Source organism: Apteryx rowi, unplaced genomic scaffold (assembly GCF_003343035.1).
Source record: "Apteryx rowi isolate R43461 unplaced genomic scaffold, aptRow1 scaffold_38, whole genome shotgun sequence".
NCBI lineage: Eukaryota > Metazoa > Chordata > Aves > Apterygiformes > Apterygidae > Apteryx > Apteryx rowi.
Genome location: NW_020450307.1, coordinates 2,570,964 through 2,588,401, shown reverse-complemented (window position 1 = coordinate 2,588,401; position 17,438 = coordinate 2,570,964). Strand labels below are relative to the sequence as shown.

At 38.7% G+C, this 17,438-nt stretch overlaps 1 protein-coding gene across 3 annotated transcripts in view; it reads right to left on the bottom strand.

Moving 5' to 3' along the window:
* RERE (arginine-glutamic acid dipeptide repeats) overlaps window positions 1-17,438 on the bottom strand; it is a 172,303-nt gene that overhangs the window by 94,140 nt on the left and 60,725 nt on the right. For all 3 annotated transcript variants that reach the window (XM_026074072.1, XM_026074070.1, XM_026074071.1), the window contains 3 exons: window positions 9,820-9,868; window positions 6,556-6,680; window positions 5,547-5,646 (listed from right to left, as the gene is read on the bottom strand). In XM_026074072.1, coding sequence (XP_025929857.1) covers window positions 5,547-5,646; window positions 6,556-6,680; window positions 9,820-9,868 — 274 coding nt within the window. The remainder of the gene's footprint in view (window positions 1-5,546; window positions 5,647-6,555; window positions 6,681-9,819; window positions 9,869-17,438) is intronic.

Genomic DNA, 17,438 nt, shown 5'->3' with positions numbered 1-17,438 from the left:
AGCGGTCTGACACTGCAGGCCACAGCCTAATAACTGACTTGCATGTTTTGGCACTGCCTGGTTAGATGGAGAATACGGAGTAGACAAGAAGGATGTTCCTCATCCAAGCCAATTAGGGTCACACCTCCAGTAAGCTCCAAGTCCCACAGTGAAGGAATGCTCAAGTATTAAGTTTCCTATGTCTAGGGGAAGTTTGCAAAATGTAATGCCAGAGCTGACGTTGCAATATGTAATGCCTGATTGGAATCAAGAGTTGGAGTGCAGGAGGACAAGGACACACTAAATATAAATAGAGTTTCACCTGCTTGTCTGAACACGCTTGAATTTGATCCTACCACGAAATTACGGTGCAGGGCTGTCTTTACTTTCATTTGAAAGCTGGAACTCCTTCTCCCCGTGCTTCATGCATGGGCCAGGTTACCCGCCAGTTGCATGTATTAGAAAAGAATTTTATCCGCAAGTGAAACACAGTGGCTTCAACACATTAACTCTACTGCTATTTTTTAAAATACTTTCATAAGACTTTTTTTCTCCCTCCTACAGAGGAAGACAAAACAGCAGCAAATGCTTTCCACACTGAACATATCACTAGAATAGGCCATGCGCTTGCAAAAAAAATGAATGATGACCAAAATAAGACAGTTAATTAAACCGTCCTGACTTGGAAAAGAAATGATTTCTAATAGTTTCTAATGATTTCCAAATATTTCAGTTACCTTGGAACAGACAAAACAACAGGAGGCTGGTTTTAAGTCCTGACTCTCCTGTATGATCTTCTTACTAAAGATCTCCACAGATATATCTTTTAAATATAACGTTCTTTTTTCTTTTGGAGGGCGTTGGACAATATCTTGATTATGAAAAATGATCCTTATTCTCACTGAAAGCCCAGAAGGGCTAAAAAGGCAAAATATATTACTACCGAATAATAAACATTAAACTTTCACATTAACCATGCTGCCCCACAGAATGCCATAATGTTGTTCAGTGATTAAAAAGAAGGTTCAGGAGTAACTCAAATTAGCATTTATGTTTCCCTTTTTACTTATTAAGAAAAGTTCTGTCTTCAAGCAAAGCAGCTCTTTAGTTCACAAGGTAAGAGAAAATAAGTAGCTATAAAAAAAAAAGATTAAGATGTTTCCATCATCTACCATTTCACCAGCAACAATGGCCTCATGCATTAYGATTCAATTCTGAAGCTTGGAAAAAAGTTAACTGAATCTGCATGTTTTCACTTTACATGACTAATATTTTAAGGCCTACTGCATCAAATAAAACCTCTTGTTCATGAATATTAAATAAAGCACAACACAGCTAGTATTAGAAAGTCAGCCGATTTTTTCATCTAACACTCTTGGTACCTATTCTATGGTAGTGCAACAAAAAAGGTCCCCTCCTATCTAAAAAAGAAGCATGGTCAAAGACTTTCAGAAAGCGATATGCTCCCGCCTCTGCAGTATGACGGCCAACGCTCACCAGGAGGGCAATCATCTCCACACGCAAACTGAGAACTCATACAGCCTTTATTTCCTTCCTAGACAGTCACAATTACAAATGCAGCACAAAACCTCCAATAGCAAAACCACAGAATGGGAGTTCAAATTTACTGGTAACATTAAGTAAATAGTCATCTGAAGGAATTATATTATTTTTATAAATCAATATATTTGTGAGTGTGTGTATATGTATTATGGGGTGTGTGGGTGTGTGTATACACACACACGCACACGTTGCACCATGCCTTCCCTGCTCTTCACTTCTACCTCGCATAATTAACAATAAACCATTCTGGGGGCTACAGCATCTGTTATTACATAAATAAAACACTAGCAAAGGAACTTGTCAAGAATGATTTATAATGAAGTGCTGCTCTAAAGTTTAGTGGATCTCCATAATAAGAAATCCTACCATATCAATTTTTTTCCATTAATCTTCTGGGTTACATATCATAATTTCTAAACAAAAACACACTTAGTGCAACATAAGATTCTCAAAAGTTATTTATCAGATAAATTTGATGTTTGTTTTAAAAAGATGAACTAGAGAAAGAAAAACAGGGCACCACATTGTCAGGACAACAAATCATCCGTTTAAACAGTTTTAAGTTGGTCAAAAAAGTAGAGGCTCAGAAATAAGTCAGATATTCTTAAAAATACCCCACTTGGTAGTGTGGAACCATCCTTGACAAGAAAACACTTCTAGAAAACTTCAAAACTCACTCAAGTATTTTCACTGTTTTCTAAAAATTGACATCAACAGCATTAGTACAGAGTGCTTTTTAATACTGGTACATTAGAGGATATTTTCAAAGGGTGGATAAATCAGCAAGCATCACAGAAGTCAAAGGACTTTTCAAGACCAATAAAGGTCAAACCGTCTACACAGTTTTTTCCTGGAAATACAACAATCCATGTTCAGACAGGCTATTTTTATTGAGAACTACATTGTCCAAATGCACGGTTGAGAAGTAGTGCAGAGAGGAACAGAGGTCTTGCAGCAACATACTTGGAGAAAACTCACAGCTTTTGCTGAAGTGAACACATGCGACGACTAAGAGCGCTGCTGAGTAAGCCTAACCACTACGCATTAAGATGTGATGGGGGGGGCGGGGGCGCGCGCATGGGAAATGAAGGAGACGACTGCAAGTTCTATCAAGCTAGACTTTTACCAGCAGACTTAAAAACCGTGAGAAAGAGCTACCTGTCAGACAGGACAGTAAGATATGTACAGTGTAAACACAGAGGCTGGGCATAAATAAGACACCATTTTAAAAGCATACAACTTGCATATCTCAGTCAAAAATATTACACACAAAAGGAGGACTGAAATGAGCTTCTTAAAAGAATAAATTAAGAGTTTATATGGTGCTTTTATTTTAGGGGTGTGAAGCCCTTCCCCATTCAGACAATGAATCAGCACTGATCTTCTAAGATAGATACGCACTAGAAATACAAAGCGAAAGGGTTCAGAAGAACAGAAATAAGATATATCGGGACAGATCTAAGTCTTAGAGGCAAGAAGTCTGCAAGTGCAACTACAGGTTCCTTAGATTCCCAAGGGATTCAAGGGGGCAATTAAAGAAGACAGTGAAACACTGTAGTTGCATGAATTTTCTGTAGTAGACTTCTATTATAGATGACAGAGGGAAAGAAATTCCAATTCCAAGAGGTCTTTGATGATTATTGGCCTTAACAGAGATGTGAGTTTCTAAGAAGGATGTTATGGAATACTCAAGAGTGATAAGCCACCAGAACCAGATGGCATCCATCCCAAGGGAAAGGAAGGAAATACAGTGTAAAACAGATGAGAAACTGATGTGGATGTGCAACAAACTTAAATGCAATTCTTCTCAAACACTGCAAAAAGGTTTAACATGCTGGTTATCTTTAGGAAAGGGACCAAAAGACTAAGATTGTAATATCCACCTTTACCTGAGTTATTCTGAAGTGCACTGTGAAGCCAATTGAGAAACAACATTCAACTTTGCAGATGAAACAAAGGGAGACCAACAAGGAAGCATTTAAGTTGGAAACAAGAATTTAATCTTTGATTTCAGCTGATTGCTATGTTTAAATAATTTTGCAGAACAATCAGAATAATGGTGTTATACTTTTTTTTTTTTTTTTAATGCTATAGGGGAATGTTTTAGATCTTATCCTTATTCCACACTGGTCTGTTGCAGGAAATCAGACTAAAGAATCAACACGCTCCATTAAACACACGTCACACAGAAGAAACAAAACAATGAAAGTGGTTTTGGCTAACGTGACATAAGTAATATAATTTGCATGTTAAGAACACAGGTGTTTTAGCTTAATTGTAAATATCAAATTATACATCTCTAACCATGGACTTGGCCAGTTACAAACTGGTCTACAGCTTACACACACTGAGCTTTTTTAATGCCTGAAGTATTTGATATGGTGCATAAAAGGGTATCAGAGTTCTGCAATAGCTTCATGTAAGGAGATGCTTTACTGAGAGCAAAGAATCAGTTAAACATATTTAATAGATGTCATTAATTTAATAAGAGTCAGTTTTACCCACTTTAATAGAATAACCAGATAACAACATGCTTAGGATACTATTTCCCTAAAGGAACAGACAGTTTGTTCTGTTGTAGTGATTATCACTTGATTCCCGATATGTGTAAAACCTTGCAGACAGTTGTTATAAGAATTTTATAAATAAATGTCTAAAAACCACACAGCTGTAAATAATTACACCATAGCAAACAGAGGCAAAGATCAACATTGTTGTTAGGGGGTGGTGTTATTTTACATTAACTAACTGCAGGAGTACAACATACTAAGTTGTTTTTCTGGTGGTATCACTCGATGATTTATCTTAACTGAATGAAAACAAATTTTTTGAGCCTCGGGAACTGTGAGCAAAGTGATGTATGAGTCACTGTAGATAGCTACACTGCTGGACACTGAGGCAGAACAGTCTTAAAACTACTTTTCAGAAAGGGTATCTTTAAAAATTAAATCTGAAGCCCCACACAGTATCCTCCCTTGGCAGTTTCACAAAAAAMCATGCTCAACTGAAGCTGCTCCTAGCTTACAGTCCTATCAACTGGATATGGGTCCTGTCCATATGTAGCGTGATGGCCCCTGAAGTGTTCTACAGGTTTAGCTAGACACTCATTCAGGAAAGGGCATGTCCTGTCCTATCCTTTCCAAAGTTTTCACAAGAGGAAATAATTAGAATGTAGCAAAAAATCATGAAGATGACAGAACAGAACTCAACTGTTCAGGCCAAGATATGTTTTGTGGATATGAGGTGACATAAAAAGAGGAAAAACTGTGTGTTGGTAAAGTCAGAAGATGTGACAATGTTTCCTCAGAGTAACAAAGCACCAGTTACACAGAAGGAAACAACAAAGATGCAACAAAGGTCGGCTTAGAGATTTCACTATGCTACTAAAGACCACAGAATGCCAGACATGAGTTTTTTCAGCCTGATTCTTAAGATACCATTTCACACATCATTATTTACTGACTGTTAGTGGCCGGGGGCAGGGGAAGATAAACAACCCACACCACACCACAGTAATTGTGGCCGCGCTGAAAGAAACTGCGTAAGCATCTCAAAGTACGTATGCATCTACATAAGCACCTAGTAATACTAACTACACATATTATGTTTATGCAAGAGATAATTGGACATATATGCATCAAAATATAAATGATAATGAAGACTGGATCACGTCTGGGAAAAATTCCACAGGGGAAGGGGATTATGGCAATAGAATTTCCTTGTATGAAGCAACTAATACTATTCTACAGCTAGAAGCTAGTTGGACTGAATGAGAAGCCCAATGGCCAGGTCAGGTGTCAGTACAGTAAGTAACCTTTCCAGCTGGCGTACTTCACTYGAGCTGCTTCCTGTACAGAACATTCACACTCTGCTCTTACAGCCATCACCCAAAAACTTGTCACTGAAATTTTATCTACTAAATATTTTATGGGCACTACACACCTTTAGTAGTTAACAAATAAAGACAAAGGCTATTTTTCCATACAGTAGTTCTGTATACTTACTGTATTGAGTGCATTAAGTGTAGTGTCATCACGGGAGGCTGCAACGCAACCATCTTCTGTAGATCCTCCATCACACATGCCTGCAAAAGCTGCCATGCTCCTTTATAGTTTGAGGAGGAAAAAAAAAAACACGTTTAAATGCTTCAACTTGTTTGATGGACAGGTGCAATACACAAACAGTATATTTACATCATAAATCACAGATTTCAGCACCTTGCAATACTGCAGAAACAAGTAAAATGAGGCACCACATGAACATTACCATTTATTCTGCAAACCTGAGTCACCTGAATAATTAATAATTYAGACTTAAAAAACAATCCAAGTGGATTTTATCAATTAAAAAAAAAAATCTGCACTGCAGTAGTGGCAAAACCTGATCAGTATTATGGGGGAGATAACCTGCATGCACGAGGTCAGTCTTGCCAGAGACAGCACACCAGTCATTGTATTTTTTAGTTTCATTATGCTAGAAAACTTTTAGATTGCAGATTCCCCACAACACTAATTTCTTGCAAACCAAAAGCGATTTATTTACTCACATTCCAAAGTGTTATGAGGCCCACTAATGTAGACACCTGATATTCCTTTGTCTGATTAACCTACTAGGCATACCAGAGATCTGTATCAAACTGAAATACAAACTAGAGCTCATTAAAGAAAAATATTTAGTCCTTGAAGAAATCCTATTCTTCCAGGGTTAATCCACTCATAGCAGTTACTTCCCTTGTTACACAATACACTTAATGCTTCTACTATTGTGCTAGCATATGCTACTGGCTTTGTGTTTTAAATTCCAAAGTAAAAGCCAATGGAGATGCTCTGTGTTGGCCTGACCGTCAAAACAGAGCATCCTTGTATCAAACTGATTGTTTCAGTTTGTCTGGTTGACATCCAGGCTACAACGAAAAGGAATACGAAGGAGTGACATAGCCAACCACACACAGCAGCGGCCCATTTTTCCACTAGAGCACTCTGAAGACATTGGGACTACCTCGGCTGTAATTACCTCGCTGCCCTAAGGTACATAAGCAAGTCACAGTCATTGACTCCTGGCATCCACACAAGTTCCTCATGCTGTGTCACGGTGTCACCATCCGGGGAAGGAAATGGCTGCAGATCAGGAAGCTTAGCCTAGAAAAAATGAAAAGTACACACAAGTGGTGTTAATAATGGTCAAGGTGTGCATTCCCTGGGATAATACCATCTCATTGATGGAAGATACTTGACAACAGCTGGTGAAGTGATTTGATCCAAGTTTCAGAAGTTTATGGGAAATTGGGTAGTCAAGCCCACATCTAATCACTTCATCCAAGCATTCCTTCTTTTAAAAGGACAATTGATTTTCTTACCATTACACACAGGGTTAGCACCATCTCTCAGTCCACCAGTATCAAAGCCCTTCTGTATATATACATGCCAAGCATAATCAACTCTCTAGAAGCACCACAGCTTAGAATTAAACCATTTTGTACTGCATATGTAGTCCTTCATTATATAAATCAAACATTGTGGGGCAGTTTACCCTCAAGGAGGCAAACAGTTTACCTGTCAAAAAAATGCTGTTACAACTCCTTTTAGACATATTGATATAACATACCGCTATGAAAGACAGGAAGAATGTGGCTAGCTCAGATGTGTTCCATTTCAATTCCTCAGTAAAAAACCCACACATTTGACATTAAGTTTACAAAGAAGTTCTCAGTAAATTATTAAAGCCCCAAAGTGAACCAAAAGAAATTTCCTAAAAGTGAGAGAGTTCGGTGAAAGGAACTCTGCCACTAAATGAGTATCAAACTGTACCTAGAGACCTAATTAGCATCTTTAGTCACCTACTGCAATAGGATAAAATAGCTGAGAGCCTCTTCGGAAACAGCTTTTAAAAGCCCTATAATTACCTCCTATACTTACAACACTGAACATATGTGAGAGGCAACATTTATACATAGCCAGTAATTACAAGTCACAGGTTCAGATGTCTTTCATGTTCTGCTCTTTCATCTGTAYTTTATTTTACTTCTTCCCTGGGAAAACCTATGTGTCATTGAACTTCTCTTCTGGAGAAGGATAAGCAAGYATTCTCGTCGAGAGATGAGAAATCTTATCAAGAAAGAATCAAGAAGAAATCTCTTCAAGATGAGACTTCTATGAGAGCTATACATGCTAGTAACCTCCTTCCAGTGACCAGGGTCACCAGCACTAGCACTCATCCTTCTGTACCCTAGGAACATGCTTAGTTACTAGAGTTACTCCCAAGAACACCACTTCTGGTCATTAATCTGTTAGATTAAAGTTTTCATAGCAGAACACTTAGCAGAGACCCACTAACCACTCTCCTCCTTATATGCATGAGAATTTTGAGAACAAGCATGCTTCTAAAAAACATTTACCTTCACTTGTGTCCATAGTTGCTATTACAATATAAGCAGTGGTTTGAGACAGCTGTGTACTTGGTGTAATAACAAACCAACAGTCCTCTACTCTGTATAGCATGTCTGATTTGAGGAAAAGGAAGGTAACAGCTATTCAGCAGAACCCAAGAGCAGGATCTCAGGGTTTTGGTTTTGGATCTGCTATGTATACCTTATGCTGAGCAAGGTGAGTGGAGGGAAGCAAATCCATATGCTGAGTTAACGAAGCTCAGCAAAATTGTAGAAGAGGATATGTTCATACTTTCCACAGACTGAATCAGACTACAAAGGAAAGTGATCTTCAATCCTCCTACCTCAGCCAAAACCTAGGAACAAGATATAATCTCGAGAGATATGGCTATGTTAATTAACAAGATGAGAATATACCTTCTTAGCAAGGATACCTGTCAGGAATGTGGATGCTCAGCAAGTGAGTGAAAGGACTATAGAAGTTTAAAATATTGAGCAATCAAAAGTTAAATGTATTCTAATTTAGTGGGCCTTCTTTGTACCTAATTCTTTCCATCCATAAACGTATCTGGTAATTATACCTTACAGCACAAGTGACTCATACCTGCCAAAATATTAGATGAGAATCTGAGATGAAAGTTGCTTTGGAGGTACCATTTACAGTACTTGTATTATGACTAATGAAAAGAATCATCGAGGTTTAATTACCAAGAACTTTTTTCTTTAAATACAAAACATCTTCAAGGATGTTGCACAAATTACGCAAATGTTTATTTTCCCTAGATGTTTAACAAGACTTAGAAATTCATCACTCGGACCCAACAAACCTATCACTTAGCACAAAGTCAATCCTACAGGTAGAGAGGGGCACTCAGTTCCCAGTGACAGACCTGGCCTCAGTTGTCAGAAGCAGTTGTTCACTGAAAGCAGCTGTATGTTAATGCTCTTTAAGAGCAGATTATTTTCAACGCTCATGAAGGATTTCTCCCAAATAAATTAGAACCAATGTCCTAAACTAACATTGAAGTCCTAACCTCATTCTGCTTCCCAGTGAACTCATTCAAAATGCTTTCTTAATTTCTGTTTAATAACTCAAAATGACTAAAGGTACTACACTGGTTTTAAGATCTTATTTTTTTTTTCCCTCCCTTCCTTCTCACAGCCATCAAATCATAAAACTGAGGCTTCCCCATCTTTAAAATCTAAACTTATCCTGTCTTCAAAGGATCAGAAGGTAAAAAGAAAACCTACATAAAAAAATTGCTGGAAAATACAAATAAGATACTATACGGACATAAAAGATATTTTAATAACACTCCAAAATTACAGTGCCTCCCAGTTAGAGAATTTCARCTGTGCTTCGTATCAAAATGATCCAAAGAAAAAGGGTGAGGATCATCTAACCTCTTGCCCGACAGGAGGAGATAGTCTGGTGGTGCTGTTAGCACATGGCAACAGAGGAAGAGGGTATTTAGAAACAGGTCTGTCCCTAGCAGCTGCCAAAACTGCTCCACTTATAAACAGTGCTTTCATTTTAAGACAACAACTATTGAATGACTAAACACACAAGGCCCCAATGACTCGTATGGTGAAGTAGCACAATTGCCCATGCTCAATTTACCAGGCAAAAATTAGAAGAGAGCATGCACAAGTACAAGTGTAAGCATGGGTCAACTAGGACACRCAAAGTGTCAGACCTGACACCAGACTGACACCTGACAACCATGAAAGGGAAGGCAAATTTACAGCTAAGCCTGTATCAGCTATATTAACAGATACACTTAAAAGTCCTGTATCCTTCCTTAAAACACGTAAACATCTATGTGTGCCTTAAACAGAACAAGTGGCTAGAAACATGTCCTTTAGGTATTAATAGAAACAAAATCCCTTACCTGATGACTGGGTCCAACTCTGATTTCACCTTGAGTACTGTTTAACCTCCTAGCGCAAAAGAAAGAAGCAGGAAAGAGTAAGAATTATGATTAACAACATTTAGGATCATATTCTGCATGATTCACCACTGCATTTCTAATGCAAATGGAAGAGAAGCAAAAATGCATTAAAAATATGTATTTATATATATATAAAATTCTGGAGTATAACAGCACACACTGCAAATGCTAGAGACCTATGGGACATGCCTGGAGCTTTTGGTCAAGCAGCAAGCAGCTTAAATCAAGAGGAGGATAATTCCCTAGTATGACCTGTCCTCACAGCAGCAAGAAGGCATCAGGCAGCGGATATTAGGACATGCATCCACCTCCTTTTTGAATGTTTAGACCCATGCAACACAGCTCAATGTAACACTGACTTCTAATCAAGATCCTTTTAAAGTCTCTACAGTCCTCCAAAGCTTTGAACTGCTCTATGCTTCAGTCAGCCAACTCAAAACCCTGTTATGCGGAGAAACACCTTCCGGCAGGCATYCGACTTTTACTAGTACTATATTCTATTCAATGCCCATTTCAACACTAAACCTAAAATAACACAGTCCACATGCTAAGCGCTATCCTGCAGATCAATACAAGGGAAGTATCATCTTGCCTTATGAACACCTTTGTGGTGATTTTCAATCTGAAAGAGAAAGTTTTAAATAAAAATGTTTGGGGTATTAATTTTTGAAGGACACAGAACCTTGAGTTACCAGAATCCGCAAAAATGATTCCTCTTCTTCCAGTCAGAGTTCATGAAAAACCACCAGTCAAGTGACTTTGGATCTCACACCCAAAACTATCTAGCTCTCATTTTAGGAAGTTAAATGAATTACTGCTGCTGTTATTCATTTGCTAAGATCACATCAGACAGCATCACAGAAGCATGGAAAATGTAAGAGCAAGAAAACATGCCCTGTAATATTTGGCTGAAAGGAAGTAGAAGTGAATTTGATTCATTTCAGCCAAAGAGGGTCTCCCTTCTACATATTACACTTGRCCCTCCTATTCTTCAGCCATGTTGAAAAGATATTTATATCAAGAACTAAAGACTCCAGAGTTGTTCTCCATGTAGCGAGGATTATACTCTGAAGGGTTCTGCACTGATCGCACCATTGGTTGCAGTCACTGAAACATCACATCCCATGGTAGAAAACTCTACTCTGTCTTTTATGCTGCAAGAGAAGAACTCTGGCAATAACAGAAGTTAAAGATAGCCAATATAAACCAGTATAACACCTCTGACATGACAGCAGTTATTTTTCTTATTAACTTCTGAAAAGGCTAACTTAAGGCTAACAAAATCACATCTTTATTACTAACATCTGTCCATTGATTCTTTTTCTTTGTAAAATATATTACAATATAAGGAGCAAAAAGCTGCATACCAAAAGTATTTACTGGAAATATTGATTTTTCAAGGGCTACAACTTAATACATAGGGCCTGATTTTAGAGAAGACTTCACAGACCTCTGCTGTAACCTCACATATTCAGCCCTTGTCAAGAGCCAAACCACTAGCTACAACGGCACTTGTGCTTGCATATTTGTATTTGGGGTACTGAACGCAGCCACAGCCAAAAAACTTAAGTCACCTTCCAAGACTCCTATAAGATAGCATAACCATATCAAAGGAAATTCAAAATTCTGAAGATATTCTTTTTTCCTACAAATTGTGCTTATTTAAACACATAGACATCTTTTATTTACATTCTACATGTTACATAAAACGGTCCACAAAATTCATAGCCATCATTTTAAATAAAGACAAACTTTTGAATTAAACACTTCAACGACTGCAAGACATTTAAGCGAGTCTCAACCCACTGGCAAGAAAGTGTGCACACACATCCACAAACCGAACAGATAACTTGGCAACAGCAAGCTTTAATTAATCTTGCAAGTTGCTGTTACAGGAATAGTGACATCCATTTACAAGTAAGCTGCTGCCTTGTAGGGTTTCTTCTTATGATCACTGTCAGCACAGAAGGGTGAATAAGTGAGGAAGAGAAAGAATTTCCTTTAAACCATAAAAATTAAAATCAAGACTGTAATTGCTAGCCCCGTGCTAAACCAACAACAGAAAATTCAAACTGTCAAGGATATCACTAGAAGTTACAAAGGCTATTACTGTACTTACCGGAGATTTTTTGAGGTGGTCATTTGCACTTTTATAACCATTTTCATCTCAAAGTATGTTGCAAACTTATAATGAATTAAACTTCACCTTACTGGTAATTCTGAAAATTTTATTCATCACTGTTGCACAAGGGGGGGAAAACTACATCAATTGACACTGAAAGGACTTTATCCAAGAGAACATAACAGGAGGACCTGTCAGACAGGAACAAAAACCGGTTTTGCAAAAACCCAGTCCTTATGTTCTGATATCTAAACAACGCTTTCCTCCTTGGAAGCAGATCTACACTAAAAAATATGTGCCAAAAGTCTCCTGAAAAGAATGAGAACGTGTCAAAATGTTCTTCTCTCCTAATGGATACTTCTGCAAGGTATGACCCGACCCTGTTCCCTTGTTTGCAGGTTATAGAAGAAATGACTGAACTAGAAAACAAGTTTTATATTTACAGAGTTGAAATGAAATATTATGACACATTTCTCAGCTATAAGGAGTCAGAATTTTTCCTGGTAAGGAACAAAGGGGAAACAGACAACAGAAAAAGCTGATGTTCTTGCTTTATTCCCAGAACTCGTTTTAAAGCCAGCATCTCTACTAGTCAGTGCAAGTCAAACCCAAAACATGCCTACACAGTGTCTGCCAGGTACAATGCTTCACACACTAGCCAAAGGCTGTACAAATAGATTTTGTACTTAAATGGAAAATTAAGGGTTTTTTTTTTTTTTTTTTTTGGGGGGGGGGGTTAGGTAGGAAAAAAAATCCCAGAGAGATGGAGTAATGGCTGCCCTAGCTAACCTTGCTTCCACTCTCTGCCTCTGCTTCACAGGTTTGGACAGTGAGAAAAACAAACATATCCACTCTTCATTCCAGAGTACCTTTCTGCCCCACGACTCAGTGTCCTGAAAGAGGACTAGCAAAAATAYCTCAATGAGGTCTCAGAAGACCATTGCAAAGAGGCTCAACTGCGACCGTGGACACGGACTTGCCTCAGCGTATCAGTCCCAGTGAGCAGAGGACGTTCAGACCCTCAGCTGCATGCTAACAGCCAGCAGAAATAAAGAATTTTTGCATCTCATGATGCCATCATGGAATAGTTGTTTTTCCTTGCATCAAAACTGGAACACACTAAAGTACTAGAAAGCTGCAAAATTCTCAACTGTTTGCTAGGAAACAGTTTTTCTCTAATAAATCCCCCAGAACTACAGACCTGCATCTGAACAGAAAAGTGTAGAAACAAAAGTAGAAGTAGAACCAAAGCTTGAAAAGGAAATATATCCCTCATGGGAAGGGTCATGTGGTTCACTGGTTAAAACATTACCCACTTATTTTAGCCTCTAAATATATTGTTTCAAGTACTCAAGTAAGGAACATAATCCTCTACAGCTTTTGCTGTATTGCAAAACTATTGCAGACCCTCAGAATTAGCAAGTTCAGCTGAAAAATCCCAGAATCTTATTTAGATGACCAAGGCCAAGAACTGAGAGTCCTGGTGTTGCCCATGCAAAGAATAATGGAATAAAGCAAGATACAGTTCAACCAAGAAAACAATTATTTTTCAGATTCACATTCTATTCAGGTTTTCCATTAAAAAAGTTTTATGAGCCAGTAACATTTTTGTACCTTATGCTTATACAAACCTAGATAATTCCACACTAAAGTGAGTATTAATCTTTTAATAAATGTTAAGTAAAACAAACAGCAGTCAAAATATTCCCCAACTCCCGATTCCTTCGCTTGCATCACACTGATTATGAATAATAAAACATTTTATTTAAGAATCAAAACTGCACAGGCTGCAGCATCCTATACRTAATTGCAAAGATGGGAGCAAAGTTCTGGATGGGACTTAGGCTCTTAACCGCATTCACGTGGAGTTAGCTGGGGAAAGCCAATAAGGCTATCTCACCRTCACATGAAAATCACATGTCAAGAGAGAAATTTCTCTGCACCTTTTCATCACTCATTTACCATTCCCTGATTGCATGYCCACCCCAAAGGTAAGCAACTGGACTGAGGGAAGACTTCAGCTGCTGCGCAGCAGCTATTTGTTGAAGGGACAGAAAGCTCTTTCAGCCTGCACTGCAGCACGCTTTTAAAAGCCACAGAGCTGATTACCCTGCAAGGGCACACAGTCCGTTAAACACTTTTCAGACAGTTTCCGCCTCCCCAGGAATGGGCTGCAAATGGAAAGAAAATTCTTGCTATGGAAACTAAAACGCACTGTAGACTTCTAAACTAAATTATATTGGTGGAAAGCAATTACAATAATAATGGAAAGGCGCTCTGTGTTTATTCTATGGGAAAGGGAAAAAAGAGTACCCAACGCTGAATATGAAATCTGACACAAAAGAAACTGATGTAACAAAGCAGTATCCATAGCAACAACAACTTAATATTTCAGTCCTCTTCAGCTGCAGTGGATTAAATATAATGACAAGATGTTCCCTTTGAAAAGTAACCTGTTGCCATGGCAACGTTGTATTCTGCGAAGTAAACAGGGGCTGGTCAGAAAGGAGATGGAAGCCTGTGACTGAATATCAAAAAGGCAAGAAGTCTCCGTAGCAGAGCAGGGCAAAACACAAGCACTCTCTAATCCGAGGGGGGCTTGTTCCAGACAGTTCGGAGAGGAGAGAGGATGTTAAGTTCAATAAAGCTTTGTCCTTTCAATTCTAAAGCAACAGGGGAGGTTGGAGGTTGAAGGCCAAAAGCAGCACTGCTGAGAGAGAGCAGTTCAGGCAAGGATGAGAAAGCAAGAGGAGACAGTACAGGGTGCTGCAGAGCTTCAGTTTATCTGCGTTAGGAAGAAGGAAAAAGGAGGAGCAAGGCTGGCAGCAACAGTCCCTGCCTGATTTCTAACGCAAACAAGTTCAACCCTCTGTCTACTCATCTGTCTCCTTGCCTTTACTGTGCATCAGACTTGTACCATTTACACAAAAGTTGACACAACCGGTTGTCTTTGCCCCTGAAATTAGTGCGGAATTGTGATACCATTAAGGACTGAAACATGGCAACAGAAGAACTGCAACGATGAGAGTYTGAGCTGCAGTGAAGTACACTAGCTCAGCTCCGAGGACAAGCTCAGGATCAGGACTTGCAACCCCAACTGCTATTATTGTATTGCCAGGACCTTATAGGAGTCAAGGCTGGAAGAGCAGCAGAAGTCGGAGTCTGGAGACACTGGCAAAACGCAGTTGTAGATTTACGTGTAATGCTTTTCTGCACTGCCCTGACTTTGTGCCATCCTTGACATGAGCCGAGTTAGCTCTTTACCCAGCACCTTGAGCTGGGAAGCCAGGCTTCTGAAAGCAACTAGGTGGGGAGCTTACTCAAGGTAGGCTTTCGAGGTCAGGGATCATGCGTACGAGGTATAATCTTAGAAACTGTGATACTGCTGCTTTCATGTTTTCCTTTTTACTACCAAAGTTCAGCAAGAAACATGCTATGCAGTAAATGCACATTTYTTTATGCTGACTTATATGTCTAAGATAAGGGGTGAAGAAGGTGTTACCATAGCAGTATCCTATTCAACCAATATGTTCATCAGTTCATTTCACCCAACAAGGGACACCAAGGTTTGATTTTGTTCTGCTGTGGTCACCACGCACTTGGTTCATGTACTGCACTGCCACTGGCTCTCTGAACACTGCTACAGGCCAGCAACAGCTCAAAAATAACTGGTGCTACTATTAAGCTGTAAAAAACCCTGCATATACAGGACAGCGTTTTGTGCTACCTATTCAACCATCCTTTTGCATAATCATTCCTGATTCCGTATATTGAGGCAATCTGTAATTAAACTAGATGGATGCTTCAGCAGAAAAAGGGTTTTRAAGACGCTTAATCCCCCAGCTACAACTTGACTTTCAGTCTTTCTGGTCCTCTCCGGAGCTCTCTGTAAAGGGTTTTAGAAGCCTGCTCTCCAAAAAATACTCCCTGTTGCAACACATGCATACCATTAAGGCAAACTGGACAGTCTAAAAAGTTTCAGCCAGTAAACCAGTAGCACTATCAGTRTAAGAAGTAGCTCTCGGCATCCTAGAACAGAGTTTGTAGGAGGGGACAAGGCTGTCTGAAGTCGGGACCTGAGGGATGACCGAAATAGTGATTACCTTATGCATTCAATCACCAGTGTGAGGACAGATTGTTAACTAAGAAACCGTACAAAAATAGTTGGAAGGAGGTCAGATCTCGCATGGCAAAAGATTAACAAAGGAATAATACTAAAGCTAGGATATGCAGATTTTATGTATGGAATAGTAACCTGTAACACTAAACAATGATAATTCCTAGATATGGATTTATGAAACTCATTGAGAACATCGATGGTTTACTAAAAAAAAAAAAAGCCAAAACCAAACACATCTAGTTTCATTCAAGGACAGAAAAGTCCCCATTTTGAGGTATAGGCTAAATACAAACCGATCAAGCTTCGCAAGAAACTTTTCTTATAGACAGATCAGATTATAAATTGCAATCTTGCCCTTTACAGTGATGTAGTCAAAAAGGTCACTATTGCCAGCAAGACAATCAGTTACATGGAATTAAAAGTGTGCTACAGTAAGGCAATGCCTAGATCTTTCTGATTTCTGTAAAGTTACCATAAACCTGAAGAGGTAGTTAGGAAGGAAGATCTCAAGGAAAGGTTTTTAAAAAATACCCCTTTATGCAAATGCTCCAATACCAAGATGAAAAAAAAAGTTCTTCACAAGCAGTTTTAAAAACATCTGGCAAGAATCAGTCTGCTCTATCTCTAGAGAAGCAAAATTAGAAGAAAATTACTCCATTCCCACTTCAGCTGGTTAAATATAGCTTATCGGGGTCTCAGAGTATGACTAGCATCACATTCAAGAGATTGATTTAGAGGGACATTACTCTATTTCATTTTATTTTGTGCATCCACAAAGCAAAATTCAGAACTTCCCTTGCCACGCTACTCCTTCACACCACACTACACAAACTCTGCCTGTAAACCTTTAACTATAAAGGCTCAGAGCTTTAGAAGTATTTACTGCTCCACAGTGCTAAACAAGTCATAATATTTCATCACTATGATGCAAAACAGACTGCCCACAAACAGTAAAACTTTATCATGACAGTCCTATTCATATCCATCTCACAGCATTTGCTTACGGTCACTGTCGGAAATGTTTACTGAGCCAAATGGATCCTCAGTCAGACTCAACAACAGTATTTTTAYGCATGTTATGTTTTTATACTATGCAGTTCAAAAAGAAAAGGGACAGATTCAGGCCATTCAACCATTAGCCAAAAAAAATCTGCAGGAGTTAGGTGTCCAAGAGCAACAGAAGCAGCAATGAATTACAGTCATATTATCTTATTTTCCATTATATCAGGAAGACATCTTATCTCACCTTAGACTAAACAATGGCTTGGTAACTTGTTCCAACACTTATTTCCTACCACCAGAAATTTTACTCCAAGT